The sequence below is a fragment of the Stomoxys calcitrans genome, chromosome 1 (genome assembly GCF_963082655.1).
Source record: "Stomoxys calcitrans chromosome 1, idStoCalc2.1, whole genome shotgun sequence".
NCBI lineage: Eukaryota > Metazoa > Arthropoda > Insecta > Diptera > Muscidae > Stomoxys > Stomoxys calcitrans.
The window spans coordinates 258371688-258386437 of record NC_081552.1 but is presented as its reverse complement, the minus strand read 5'-3'; the positions used below and the strand labels follow the sequence as shown (position 1 = coordinate 258386437).

Below are 14750 nucleotides of genomic sequence, written 5' to 3'. Positions count from 1 at the left end.
ACGGCACATCATGATGCGTGATCATGGTATTAGTGAAAATAGTAATATATGTTCGTGTCACATATACATGCTATATGTTGGTACTATATCTCAACTAGCCGCGTCGTCAAGACGTTTTAAAAGAAGGGTGCCTGATCATGTTAAAACGTTAAATACATATAGCCGACAGCTCATACAAATCATTGATGACATTTTCATAGAGTTTTCGCGAAAATCATGCATTACATTTTAAGCGACATTGTGAACGAACATGTCATCATGTCTCATTACAATTCAAGTGACAGTTTGTCGAGGCAAAAAAAATTAAATTTTTAATTTCTCAATAAAAAGGACGTTTACATTGGCCACTAAATCATGACTTCATGAATTGTGTGATATGTGCATTCATGTATATGCATGAACACTTAACTTAAATCCCCAAAAACGCAATGTAAAGGGACAGGATTTGTTATTGGATTTAGTCAAATCTATATCATACAAATTTCAATGTAAACTGACTTGTTCGTCAAATTTTAATACACCCTTTGAGGTGCAAATTTCTACCCTCCCTTTTGGGTTGACGCAACTTTAAACGAAAAAAAATTATAACGGACAATTTGGAATGGCCAGTTTACATGGCACATCATGATGCGTGGTCATCGTAATAGTGTTGGTGAAAATAACGTTAAAGTTACATACCACGCGCAGAACTTATGCGTACTTGAGCAATCTAATGCGGCCACATGCGTTCTTTTGGTTGAGTTACATACCATGCCCCTTTTGCTGCGCACGAATTTCTAAAAATCAGCTTATTTATGTCATTTCCAAAGTTAATTTCAATGGAAATTGACAAGGATTTGGTTTAATATGATTTTAATAAAATAATTTTTGAATTTACGGAGTGCAAAAATATGTTTGAACAATAAACATATTCAAATCATTAATTTTTTCTGACATACACGCGTAAGTACGCATAAGTGGTGCGCGAGTTACGTAACTTCACCTTAAGGTGTATGCGTCACATGCACACATAACCATCAGCCATGGCTGAAAATTAAAAATCATTTCATTTTTTCGATGATTGGTTACTAAATTGGTATTGAGAAACACATTATGCCTAAAATTAAGCTATAAACAGAGAAGAAAAGTAAGGGATATTAAAAAAATAAAAAAAAATGATGTACTGTTTTCGGCAAAAGCTCTAATTTATACGTACACACATGGCGAAAAAATTAAAGGTAATCTCATTTGTACAACAACCACAAATCATATGGTGCAATCCGCCATCTTGCCATCAAGCTGATCGTCGTTTTGCCAACACACGCAAACAAATTTGTGTGCGTGTGTATATACGTGTGCCTGTGTATATACGTGTGCCTGTGTATATACGTGTGCCTGTGTATATACGTGTGCGTGAATGAGCGAAGAATATGCGAGAAAGAGATAACAAAAAAGAATGCAAACAAAAATCTGACATCTTAATACCGTCAAACCCGGCCGGCTGTTAACAGCTGTTCGCGTGAGACGAGCTTTTTAAATCCGCCTTGACGTTCACACGATGACTACATGCTACAATTAAGAGGTAGCGACATTATTACAACAACAAAAATCTTCCCTCAATGAAACTACCTTGAATGGCAAATGCCGTAAATTGAATGTTAAAGTGGTTTTAGAAATAAACTTTGTTTTACAACTTATCTTCTTCATATGCTCTTTAAATCCGGATTTAATGGCTCGATCATCTGTGTTCCCTTTATAAAATCATCTGACAAGAGCCTTAAATCCGGATTAAATGAGCAGTGTAAAAACTGGGGTTTTAAAAGAGCATCCTGGTAATACGGCTGGGAGCCAATTTTGAAACTTCTAGTTAATTATTTTTTTAGCGTGATTTGAAATTTTCTCTTAGTATGTATATAGATTTTGTATGCTAATAGATATTTTATTGTAAAATTATTAAATAATTTTGCTCAGGAATCCTGCTTTGTAATACATATATTTGAGCGTAAGGCTTTTGTGTGATACTAAAATAAAACAAAATAATTTGTCCTGCTATGTTCGTTTTTCACCGTTTACACAAACAACAATGATAAAATAACAATTTTATTTTTTTGCTTAAAAATCTTTTATCTAAAAAGTAATGGGCAAAAAATATCGAGAAACGCAAATATTGTGGTAATATATTTGCTTTTCGCGATATTTGAGTTTGTAGCCGATTAACTAAACTGTAAGGTAAGCGGATATTTGTAAATATCCAGCTTACTTAATCATCATTTGGTTTTTATTATGTCTTTGATATGTTAAAGCTCTTCTTTTACCTACCCTTTGATAGGTTAAAAGACTCGTGTTGCTTAACGATCTATTACACGGCATATAGTTGTCTTATGACATGTGAAATTTAGCACATGTTGAGTTTGTACATATCGTGTAATACATACGAAACTAACGTCATGGAAATCAAAAAACTACATGCCAAATTTTTCGATTAGAGCGTGCTCTATTTCTTCTGACTAAAAAATATAAAAAACCAGGTGTTTTTGTTGTCAGTCGAATAGAAGTAACCCATAATTAAATTGTTTTCACAAATTTATGATTTAACCAGCTTTCTCACAACTTTATCAATTTTTACGCATAAAAAATCAGCTTTTGCTCATACCAAAATAACAAACAGGTGTGATAACAAAAATGATGAATCGTATGTAAATTGACAAACATTTTCGATTACATGTGAATACAAAAAGTGGCATGTACATGCCGTGTAATAGCGCCTTTACTTCAATTGGTTTATTGAAAAGAAAAGATCGATTGAGGAAATATGTGTAAGAAGAATATGAGGAAAAAGGAATAGAATGACAACTATAGAGAGTAAATACAAGAAGATAAATATGTTAGGGTTGCCATATATTCATAAAGATACAATAGTTTTGTAAACAGCGGGATGACGCCAGGAAGTGTTTTTTTACACCATCTTTTCAATTTATTCTTGATAATTAAAAATGGTTTTAAGTATCAGTGTAAACGTTTTTTTTTTGCATATCTATCGTAATCTACTCCTTCCATTTGATACCTATATTGCCTCTGTTAACAAGGTGACAAATTTTAAAGACCTCGTAGGTCCTTCCAGGATCCAATTTTTTTCGCATGTTTTTTCATATTCCAATCTACCCAAGAATAACTTTCATTTGATACACATATTGCTTAGGTTGGACAACTTCCCCTCAAACGGGGGCCCAAGGGCCTTTGCCCGAAAAAGGACTTCGTATTCGTGTTTCTGCGGTCAACCCACATCTACATATCAAATTTCAGCGAAATTGGAGGTGTGCTCTATAAAGAGGCCACCGTAGCACAGAGGTTAGCATGTCCGCCTATGACGCTGAACGCCTGGGTTCGAATCCTGGCGAGACCATCAGTAAAAAAACGCTACGTTCCGTATGGAGCATTCCACTATCCGCAACACAGATCGGACCTCAATGTTCCGGCCTGTGTAGTGCTCACAGCTATCACGTTGCCGGTTTTTGTCGGTATTGAACTCAAAAGTACAGCCCATTTGACGAAAAAACTAACCTGTGCTACACGAAAAAAAAACAATTTAAAATTAAAAAAAAAAACATTCCTTTCATATATTTCTCTTTAAAACTTTCTCTTTTATTTATAAAAAATGGCATTTTTCTAATCATTAAAGTATAGAAAAGTTTTTTATTTCTCTTTTACAATTAAATATGCGACAAAATAGATCAATGTTTTTAAGTTACAAATTATCAAAAAAAAAAAGATACTATTAATAATAATAATAAGTCTAATGGTAATCAAAGAAAGCAAATGAAAGCTTTGTGTAACCTCGACTTACGCTCCAACTTAAATCGAAAATCCACATTAAAAATATTATGACAATATTAATTAATTTAGAAAAAACATTTTTCTTGTTGAAAAAAAAAATTGAAAATAAGTAAAAAAAAACATACGTGGAAAAATGGGAATAAGTAGAATATATGTGATAGAATTTCTGATGATATTTTATTTTAAATGTGTATATATAGTTTTATTTCTTCCTATAGCTTTTTTATTGGTTGTTGGTTTTTATAAATTAGATTTTATAAAACTATTTTTATAATCTTCTGTTTTCGTTTTGTGGAGTTTTGAGGTTTATTCTGTGTAATTCTTTTGCTGCTGCTGATGCTGCTATACATATAAATTGGGAGTAAATGGAATCAGGGCTTCGTTCCATTTTAATGCCAACTGCCGATCTTCAGCACTATGTTGCGGTATTTGTCTTTCGAGTTTTAGAACATTTGGTTAATTTTTGATGGGGGATGTTGGTTGCGAGAGATTTTGTGGTTTACGGTTTACATATGCAATATTTAGAAGGACCAAAGGAAGTAGTAGTAGTAGCATGTGAGAGCTATGCGTTTAGGCTACTTGGCTGGGCTGACGCTGATGCTGCCGCTGGTATTGATGAATAATGTTTTGTTTATCCACGTGTTGTATTTTTTAGCTTGATAATATTACTAACGTTATTTACTAATTTATAAATTATTAGTGATTTTTCTTGTATGTAATATATTTTTGTTTTATTTTTATTTGTAATTCACTTTATTCGCTTCATAGCAGTATAGAATTTTGTATTTCATGTTTTTTTTTTGTTTGCGATTTTTGTTTTTAATATTAAAAAATAAATTGGTATGCAAATATGTTTGTTAATGTTCTAACCTGCAGGTATAATGAGGTGTCATTTTTTTGTTGTAATTATTTAATTAATTCTTAATTATTTATGTTGTTGTTTTTTTTTTCTTATTTCAAAATATATCTATTTTTAATTTGAGAGAAATTTTATGATATTTTGTTGTTGTTAATTTTTCTTTAATGTAAGAAGTAAAACAGGTGTGGCGGTAAATGACAAAGGCTTTAAAAAAAATATATCCTTAGCGTCTACAAAAGAAACTAATTGGTACGCCTGAGGTCCGAGAATTACGATAGATCTAAAAGAGAAAACAAAAATGTATATAAAAAAAGGGAATTTGTAAAGGATTTTATGTATGGACTACTAATGTGCAATAGTCACCTATTTTCTCCCATGAAACCATCACTAACATCCCACAAAAATAACATCAAGTGAAAAAGACGTTTCTTTTAGTACATTATCATCACCCTTTTTCCGGTTGTCGAAGGCACAGTCGAATTTCGACACTTAAGCAGGGTACTCTGTTCGTAGTTGTGAAAAACTTAAACAAAATAACTTAATTTGCTTAAACATGTTTACTGCAAATTTTCTGTCATCATACACAATCCTGCCATCATAATACACTAAGATTAATTGAGCCTAATTGCTACTTTTACGTCATTAAGCCTACAAGGTTGCCTTTTTTTATTTCGGACACAAAAACAAATAGTAACCATAGAAAATCGCTTTATTGTTTATCAAAATATTCCCCATTAAGATCTAAACTACGCACTTTTGAGGTATCTAAAAACATGCATTCTGAACGCAATAACCGCTTCTTCAGGTGTCGGTCAGGTCAGGATACTATGGCCGACGACTCATTGTTGAAACCAGTTCAACAAAACTATCCTTATCCTAACATGAAGTACATACATATATAATCGAATTACATACATAACTGAATTACATTGAAATTAATCTTTGAAATTGTTTTAAGTATCTTTAGATTCATTATTTCCCGCGGATTTGCTTATATTCGTCAACTTGGCAACCCTTTTATCTATTCTATATGCAAAAGGGCCAGAAGCTTTCACTCAAACGGATAAAGAGCGGCCATGTTGACCAAATTTCCAATTCGCCTTTTCCTAAATCTAAGAACTTTTAACTTTCTTGCACCGCCATTTATGGACAAAGAAAGAATCTGTGCAAGGTTTCAGCTCAATATCTATATTTTTAAAGACTGTAGCGGGATTTCAACAGACAGACGGACGGACATGGCTAGATCGTCTAAGCTTTTTACGCTGATCAAGAATAGTATAATAATAGTAGTAGTATAGTATCGGAAATGGATATTTCGATGTGTTGCAAACGGAATGACAAAATGAATATAGCCCCATCCTTCTAAACCAAGTTTCAAATCGATAGCTGAGTTACCCCGGCAAGGGATGCCATTGAAAACTCAGTCAGTTTATTTCTAATCTTTGTACGTGGTGCCTCCGGCACCTCCCTATTCATAGTCGAGTTCGAACGGCGTGCCGGCACCTCTTTGTGGAGAAGTTTTTATATGGCTGCTATATCAAATGGTACAGTACCTCACAAACGACTCCAGCATTGGCAGGGAATAACCAGTAGATGTTGCAGTCAAACAGGGGGCAAACTTCTTTCATATCAATAAGTGCTTTTGGAATTATGTTTAAGCTCAATGATAAGGTACCTTCTTTTTATAGACGACTCCGAACGGGGTGCCGTAGAAGTTTTTACATGGCTTCTATGCATAGCATAGTACCAAACTAATTTCGCCAGCATTAGGAAGGGAAAACCAACTCAACATTTTTTCTGTTGTCCTCGCCAGGATTCGGTCCCCGGCATTCAGCATTATAGGCGGACATGCTAATCTCTGAGCTATGAGGGCCTTCCAATGCTTAGCATACACAGTCCAAAAAAAGAATAAATGTGGGCACAGGTAGTTTAAAGGAAGTTTCATATTGAGATATTGATCTGTAGGCGAATGGAGATGTTTGTCTCACTGGATGTTTATTTATTCGGATGTTCTCGCCAGGATTCGAACCCATGCGTTCAGCGTCATAGGCGCACATGTTAATACCTCTACCCTACGATGGAACTGTTTTTGAAAAGTTCCAAATTTCTACTGGAGATTTTTTTCAGTCGCAATTTGCAGTCTCGAAAATATTTTGAAAAACAGCACTTTTTCTTTTGTCTGTTAGGGCCAAGATCATTAAATTTTACAATTTTTGTTTGTTTCTCATTCTCTTTGGTTACAATTACCCATCAGCCATATTAGGTGTGAAGGTTTCAAGGGCCGTATGTTAGTATGTTGTACTTTTACCTAATTGATTGCGAAAACGCCTCGCTTCTATGATACAAATACCGCATGTACTGCGCTCTACAACCCTGCCTAGTAGCTGTACTTTTCCCAATGCATGTCTTTCTGTGTAATGGCACATTTTCTGTCTGCACAAATTACACTACTTCCGCGGTACCTACAAGATTCTGTGCATCTGTTGGAAGTTGTATTGATGGCTTCGAACGCTGGACTACGGTAACGGCTCTTGCCGTTTTTTTAAATTAAGTTTTTAAGTCATTTTGGTTTTTAAGTCATAATGAATAGTTAACTTGTTTGAGTCGGTCATTGTTTTGTTTTATTATATGAATAAAATGAACCTTAACTGATTCCCCGATTTGATTTGATGAGCACTTACAGGCCTTACTTTTTCGCCTAACTTGCATGAAAAAAGGTGTGTAAAGTACATTTATGTCCTTTAAAACTCACACCGGACTACACCCAGATAAATATATCACACATATAAAACGATTATCCGATTTGACTTCTTCAGATCCTAAAAAACTCCAATACTTATTCGATTTGGTACGTTATGTACCCTTATGCCTCCCATATCGATTTAGGTTTTTAAAAGCATACTGCCCCCATATAAGCTGATTGTCCGATTCAATGGAGCCTCAATTTTCATCCGATTTGGCCGGAGTTTTGGACATGATGTGCACTTGTGACTTTCAACGCTCAAACTAAATGTCAACTAGATAAATCAATAAGTAGATATGGGACGCATCTTAGCTGATTGCTTCCAATATGATTTTTATACCACCCACCATAGGATGGGGTATACTAATTTCGTCATTCTGTTTGTAACACCTCGAAATATGCATCTGAGGCTCCATATGTCATGTCAATTTAAGTCGATCTAGCCATGTCCGTCCGTCCGTTCGAAAGCACGTTAACTTTCGAAGGATTAAAGCTAGCTGCTTGAAATTTTGCACAAATACTTTTTATTAGTTTAGGTCATTTGGGATTGTAAATGGGCCAAATCGGTCCATGTTTTGATATAGCTGCCATATAAACCGATCTAGGGTCTTAACTTCTTGAGCCTCTAGAGGGCACAATTTTCGCCCGATTTGACTGAAATTTTTCACGTGTTTTTTTTGGTATCACTTCCAACAATTGCGCTTCGTATGATTCACATCGGTTCATGTTTTGATATAGCTGCCCTATAAGCCGATCTTGGGTCCTGACTTCTTGTGCCTCTAAAGGGCGCAATTCTCGTCCGATTTGACTGAAATTTTGCACGTAGTATTTTGGTATCACTTTCAACAACTGTCTTAAGTATGATTCAAATCGGTCCATGTTGTTGTTATTGTAGTAGCAGTGTGTGGTACACTGAGGCGGCAGCCCTTGCCGATGAAGGAATTCATCGGGTCAATCCGGTACATACAACCGGCTGCCATGGGATTGCCAAATCGGTTCATAATCAGGTATTGCTGTCATTGCGCAATTCTCGTCCGATTTGACTGAAATTTTGTACGTAGTATTTTGGTATCACTTCTAACAACTGTTTTAAGTATGATTCAAATCGGTTCATGTTGTAGTAGCAGTGTGTGGTACACTGAAGCGGCAGCCCTTGCCGATGAAGGAATTCATCGGGTCAATCCGGTACATACAACCGGCTGCCATGGGATTGCATAATCAGATATTGCTGTCATAGAAACCCTTCTTGGATCTTAACGTTTTGACCCAATAGAGCGCGCAATTCTCATCCGATTTGGCTGAAATTTTGCATGAGGTGTTTTGTTTTGACTTCCAACAGCTGTGCTAAGTATGATTCAAGTCGGTACATAACCTGATATAGCTGTCATATAAACCGATCTGGGATCCTGACTTCTAGAGCCTCTAGAGGGCGCAATTCTCATTCGATTTGGCAGAAATGTTGCACAACGGCTTCTCTCGTGAGCTTCAACATACGTGTCTAATATGGCCTGAATCGATCAATAGCTTGATACAGCTCCCATATAAACCTATCTCACGATTTTGTCTCTTGAGGCCCTACAAGGCGCACTTCTTATACGAATGAACAGAAATATTACACAATGACTTCTACAATGTTCAGCATTCATTTGTGGTCGGACCATAACTTGATATAAAGGGATACCGGGCATATAACTCGACAAATGCAATCCACGGTGGAGGGTATATAGGATTCGGCCCGGCCGAACTCAGCACGCTCTTAATTGTTCAAAATAATTCAATTATAAACTAATTTAAGTAGTGTCCATTTTGGTATCCAAGATTCGTCCCGGCCGAATTTAGTCAGTTTTAACTTGTTTTTTTTTTTTCAAAAATATTTGATTACTTGACACTAAAACTTGTGCTAAAATTAATTACTTACAGCTTGGAGCAGCTTCATAACGTCTTTGTATTTGATCATAAGTAAATTTAACGAAAGCGTCATATTGCTCTGCAAGTTTTGTTGTCAGTACAGCTTCATATTTTTCACGCAATTCATCTTCACGTTCTTTTATCATACGTCCACATATTAATTTCACCTAAAACAAAAACAAAATGATTCAAAAAATTCAAATTAGTCACGTCAGTTAGTCACATGCGTTTGAAACATGAAAATTTTTGCCATTTTCAAAGCAACTATTTACTTCGATTGCCTTTAAATTTTTATGTTCAAATATAAAGCAGATTATAAGCTAAGGCGACGAACAAAATGACTGTGCTCTACACACACGCAGGGAAAAATTGGTCGACCTTTGTGCACACACAAAAGTTGTCCATTGGAGTATTCCGAATCCGAACGGAATGCATGTAAAAGGTAGAACACCGAAATTCGGCTAAGGAAAGAAATTAAATTGCCCGTAAAGACTGTGTAGCCCTTCTATTATAACAGCAGAGGTAAACCTCACTGCTGAAATCCGCTACTGTTTCCGCGAAACAGATTTAGCACGTTTCGATTTAAAAAATCACAGCCATACTCACCTGTTTAAATGTAAATAATGCCTTTTCCGGGTTACGAACCATACTTGGGGGGCTGTCAGGACGTCTGGGGCTATCGGGTCCCATTTCAGAGCCGCTTGACTCCGAGTCTTGCATACGTTCGATAGCAGCCGATGTAAAGGGCAATTGTTTGCGTCTGTGCAGTCGTTTGATTTCTTCACGGATATTTTGTGACATTTTGTCTGGTGACATTTTTGACAAATTTACATCGGCAAAAGGACTTGGTTGAGGTTCTCTGGCAAAGCGACTGCTTGGTGATTGTGGGTTTGATCCGGGAAGTCCATCGTGTATAGATGCAGAACGTGAAGGAGAACCGCTGGTTGATTGTCCGAATGGATTACAACGTCGACGTTTGTTAGGTCTTTGGTTTATTGATTCCCAATCTAAAGAGCGCTTTAGTGTAGCACAAGCCATTTTTCAAAGAAGTGCAAGAGTGCTGGTGCCAAGAAAACCAAATGTATTTTTTCCTTTCTCTTGTGTGTGATATTATTGCCGATGACAGTATTCTAGAGGGAGAAAAAACATATAAATTACTTAAACATTTTTAGTTAAAGTAGGTTTCTAACAAGTAAGAACAACTATATAAAATTTAAAAATAAAATCTCTAATATTTTTTGGCTGTGATTATTAATCCAAATCGTGGAATAAACTTGGTTTTTTCAATTGCTCTATATGGACCCATGCGAACTTAATTTCATTTATTTTATGATTTCACATACAACAAGACTTTACAATCTTATGAGTTAGGAAATTGACCTCCCCCGGCAAATCAGAGTAGTTCTGGCTCAATTACGTTCCGGCAGATGCAGCCGCCTCAACTCCTACAGAGCAAGCATTGATGCCGATGTGCAAGATGTATGTCCCGATTGTAACCAGGGATCGCACGATACATGACACCAGTTTAACTGCCCAGCCAAACCCACTCAACTCAGACCCAGATCCCTGTGGACGCACCCCATCTTAGTCGCAGAGTTCCTGAGTCTCAGCACTCAACAGAATCAAGCAGACGAAAGATAGAACACAACAATCTTATGATCACAGCATGTGAATTTTAATAGCAAAAAATTAGTGTGTACAGCATTTTGATTCTGTTGGTACTAACTAAAAAATGTATTTTGTTTTAATTACAATTTCTAAACAAAAATTAAAATTATTTGTTGAAAAAGAGACGTTTGGAAATTGCCTGTGTTGCTATAAATTTTATCGATGTTGGTAAAGTTCGATAGACGGGCAACCCAATATTATTGTCTCCGGAACAAAAATATGTAAAAGTGATCGCGTATGCTGATGGCTTGGCGGTTTGGGAAAATTTCCCAGCACTCTTAGAGATACCGAAAGTGGTGTAGGCGTAAAACCGTGTAAGACAGAAGTAGTTCTTTTCAGAAGGGAATACAAGTTACCTGCAGTGACACCTGTCTCCTTCGAAGGAGCGAATGTTCCATTTACTGAAAGCGCAAAATACCTGGGTGTTTTGCTGGACAGGAAATTAAACTGCAAATCAAACATTTCTGAAAGGGCAAGAGAGGCAACTCAGGCCTATACACCTGCTAGAGAGCCATGGCAAAAATTAGAAGTTTTAACCGCGTGTCATCCACTGGATGCATACTGCAGTTGTTAGACCTTATAATGTTCTTACAAAATTTATAAAATAGAGAACTAAATTGAAATTTAAAAAAGCAAACAAAACTGCATACTCCTCAGCCCTTGCCTACATGCATTTCACAAAAGCATCCTTTAGCAGCAGGTGGCAAGAGTGATTTTAAAAATCCTCACCTCACCAGGTAGGGCATCAGCTAGGGTTGTGGCGATTGTAAAAACAACAACGCATATAACACTACTATCTATCTCTCTCTAGTTTTGTTCTAAAACACTGATTGTTTTGGTGTCTCCTTTTCAAGGAACAATTTTCAAGTTGCTTACAGTGCATGTAACAAGAAAGTTTTCACCTGATAACCCAACAGAATGAATTATAAAATGAGGGTGATTGTAACAGCGTATGGTGTGTAACGGCGTATTCATAGAACTAAATGAAGCCTTAAATAGTATTATTTCAGAGTTCTAAAAAGGAAATCTGTCAAATAATGCTATTTCATATCTACACAAGGTTTTGTGAATATCGGTGTAAAAAACATTATTTGTCATACAAGGAAAAAAAAGAGATATTGAAAAATATCCTACAACACCATATCTATACAAATTTAACTTTATACCAAATCTGATCTCACTTAAATATGAATTGCATCAATTATTAAGGTTTTGAAACAATGTTTTCGATGTGGATAATGCCATTCGCCTTAGCTGACAATTGGTGCTTCACATTGCACCTTTTTCAGAATGCTATTTTTTTCGAAAACAAAGTGCTTTCTTTTGTTGACAACTGTAAGATAGCTACTGTTCCCACTTTACACATATTGGTCACACGCACACAAACACATATGTTATATTCATAATGACAATGCCATAAGTAACAAAAGAAAACAAAAAAAAAAACCAACAAAATGGAAGACGTCGAAGGCAACTAACGAAAAATGTGGTATTTCGCAGAACCTCGAAATATTTTAAACGTATGACTTTGTTTTAGAAAACCAACTTACATTGTTCTTCCGAATAAAAACTTCTTATCTGAGAAAAACTCTTTTTATCTACGGTCAAAAAATTTTGTCTTGTCACACATACACTTGCACTCACGCATGGGCAATTGCTTCAATTTAAAAAGGCCACTTCTTTGCTAATACTAGTAATTTTTTTTAATGGAACTCTTGTTCTTTAAAGTTTAATTTGATTGTATCACTATATTTTCTTGTTCTCCAAAATTGCCAGATAATGTGATATTTTTTCGACACAAATCAGTTATTCAGTTCATTTCACTGCTAGACGTTGGCAGCAGTGTTGTTAGAGATGGAAAATGGAAAAAGTACTAAAATGTGATTGTAAAGCCTAGTACTGACTTCGACTGTTCACACAAACAACTGTCAAAACGCACAATAAAAAAATGGTGACGAAGATAATGCGAACACATTCCGTACAAATGGTACTAAGTTCTGTGAGCAAAATTGTAGCGACATGTCGCTGCATCAGGATAAATTTTGCACAAACTGACAGAAGAAAGAATGCAATTACAGAGTCACAAGCTGTAAAAAAATTTGTCAACGCCGACTATATGAAAAATTCGCAAATACTTTTTGGGCAACCCAATAATTAAATGCTTACGAAATGGACGGAATCAACATCTGCTTCAACACTGTTGTCTTTGTTGTATATTGTTGTTAGACTTTTGTTTGTGTTCTGATAAACATAAGAGTCTGTCGGATTTCGCAATAATTTAATAAGCATTTTCGTTGTGAATGAAGCCAGTACTAGGCTTAAAGCAAAAAAGAACTTTCCAATTGTGTGCTAAGGTAAGTACTAAAGCCTAGTACTGACTTCAACTTTTCGCCTGAAAAACCAAATACAGTAGTTATTGAACATCTTTAGCTCTATGAGCAAAATAGTAGAAACATTTCACTGCTTCAGAATAAATTTCGCTTCAACTAATTGTAAATATTTTTAATTAAATGATCACGAAATGGGCACCAATCAACTGTACCTCAATGCTGTTGTCTTTGTTGTGTGTTGTTGTTTGACTTTTGTTTGTGTTTTGGTTGTCTCACGCGTGTAAAAAATAATGCGAATAGGTCTCTTCGCGAATTTTTCCAAAAAAAAAAAAATTGCAGAAAAGTAAGAACAGTCTTTTTCTCTCAACTTATTTGTATAAAACAACTGCTTTTCAAACAATATCTGTTCGATGCGGCAAATTGCTACTGGAGAAAAAACCCCAGCATAAATTTGCAGCTCTCAAATTATAAATTGATGTTTGTCGTTATTTTCTACACAACTATTTTTCAGTGACGCCATAAATGTGTTGGCTGCAACCGAAAATTTACAATGCAAATAAAAACTAAAATGTCAATAAGGAAGGGTCCAGAAATTTGTGAGCCTAGAAGAAAGTCAGGATTCACTGAATAAGGTTAAGCCAAGCGATCAGCCGATATACTTTTTTTTAATATTTGACAGTACTTGGCATTGAGGATGTCAACTTGTTCTCTTTTTACATTCATTCTTTGTTTACGTTTTCTCCTATTTTCAATCGTCAGATTTGACATCCTTAATGATGTTTATGGGGCCTATCCACTTTATGTTTTTACATGTGACCTAACCTTCTATTAGTGAATCCTGGAAGAAAGTAAGTTGTAAAACAAAGTGTATTTCTAAAACCACTTTGACATTTTAATATTCGGCATTTGCCACTCAAGGTAGTTTCGTTGGGGGTAGAGTTTTGTAGTTGGGCTAATGACACTAACTCTTTACTTTTGAGCTGCGTTCCTGCAAGCCGAATTTTCGGTAACAGTACCGGTAATGAAAATTACGCCAGAGGTGCATACTGCGCTTAAAGCTGGTTATGCACTTCAAGACAAATTCACCCAGGTAGTGTACAGCAAACAGCTGAGTACAATTTTTTCTCGCGGAGTACACTATCTGTCAACGAGACTTCATATCGTTCGGTTGTGTGCGTGCTTTATAGTTAAGAACCATAGTACACACAAGCAAAGAAAAATGGCGCGAACTAGTAACATACCCAAAATTAGAGTTACACTAATCACTGATTTTGATAGAAAGTGCACTCGATTTTTTGTTGTTGGCCATCTGCTCCTACCTGTGAAATTTGCCTTGATGCACTTCTGGCGAAATTCTGTGAAATTATTATTAGCATTTATGTCGCTACTGAAAAATAGTTGTGTAGATGGCGACAAAAATCAATTTATA

General features: G+C 35.7%; 1 protein-coding gene across 1 annotated transcript; it reads right to left on the bottom strand.

Moving 5' to 3' along the window:
• Positions 1-3652: 3652 nt before the first annotated feature.
• On the bottom strand, positions 3653-12854 carry LOC106084463 (akirin). Its single transcript, XM_013248164.2, has 4 exons — positions 12542-12854; positions 9930-10453; positions 9334-9490; positions 3653-4952 (listed from the first exon to the last, which is right to left on the bottom strand). The coding sequence occupies exons 2-4, from the start codon at positions 10359-10361 to the stop codon at positions 4942-4944; spliced, it is 600 nt and encodes a 199-aa protein (XP_013103618.1). The 5' UTR covers positions 10362-10453; positions 12542-12854; the 3' UTR covers positions 3653-4941.
• Positions 12855-14750: the final 1896 nt, after the last annotated feature.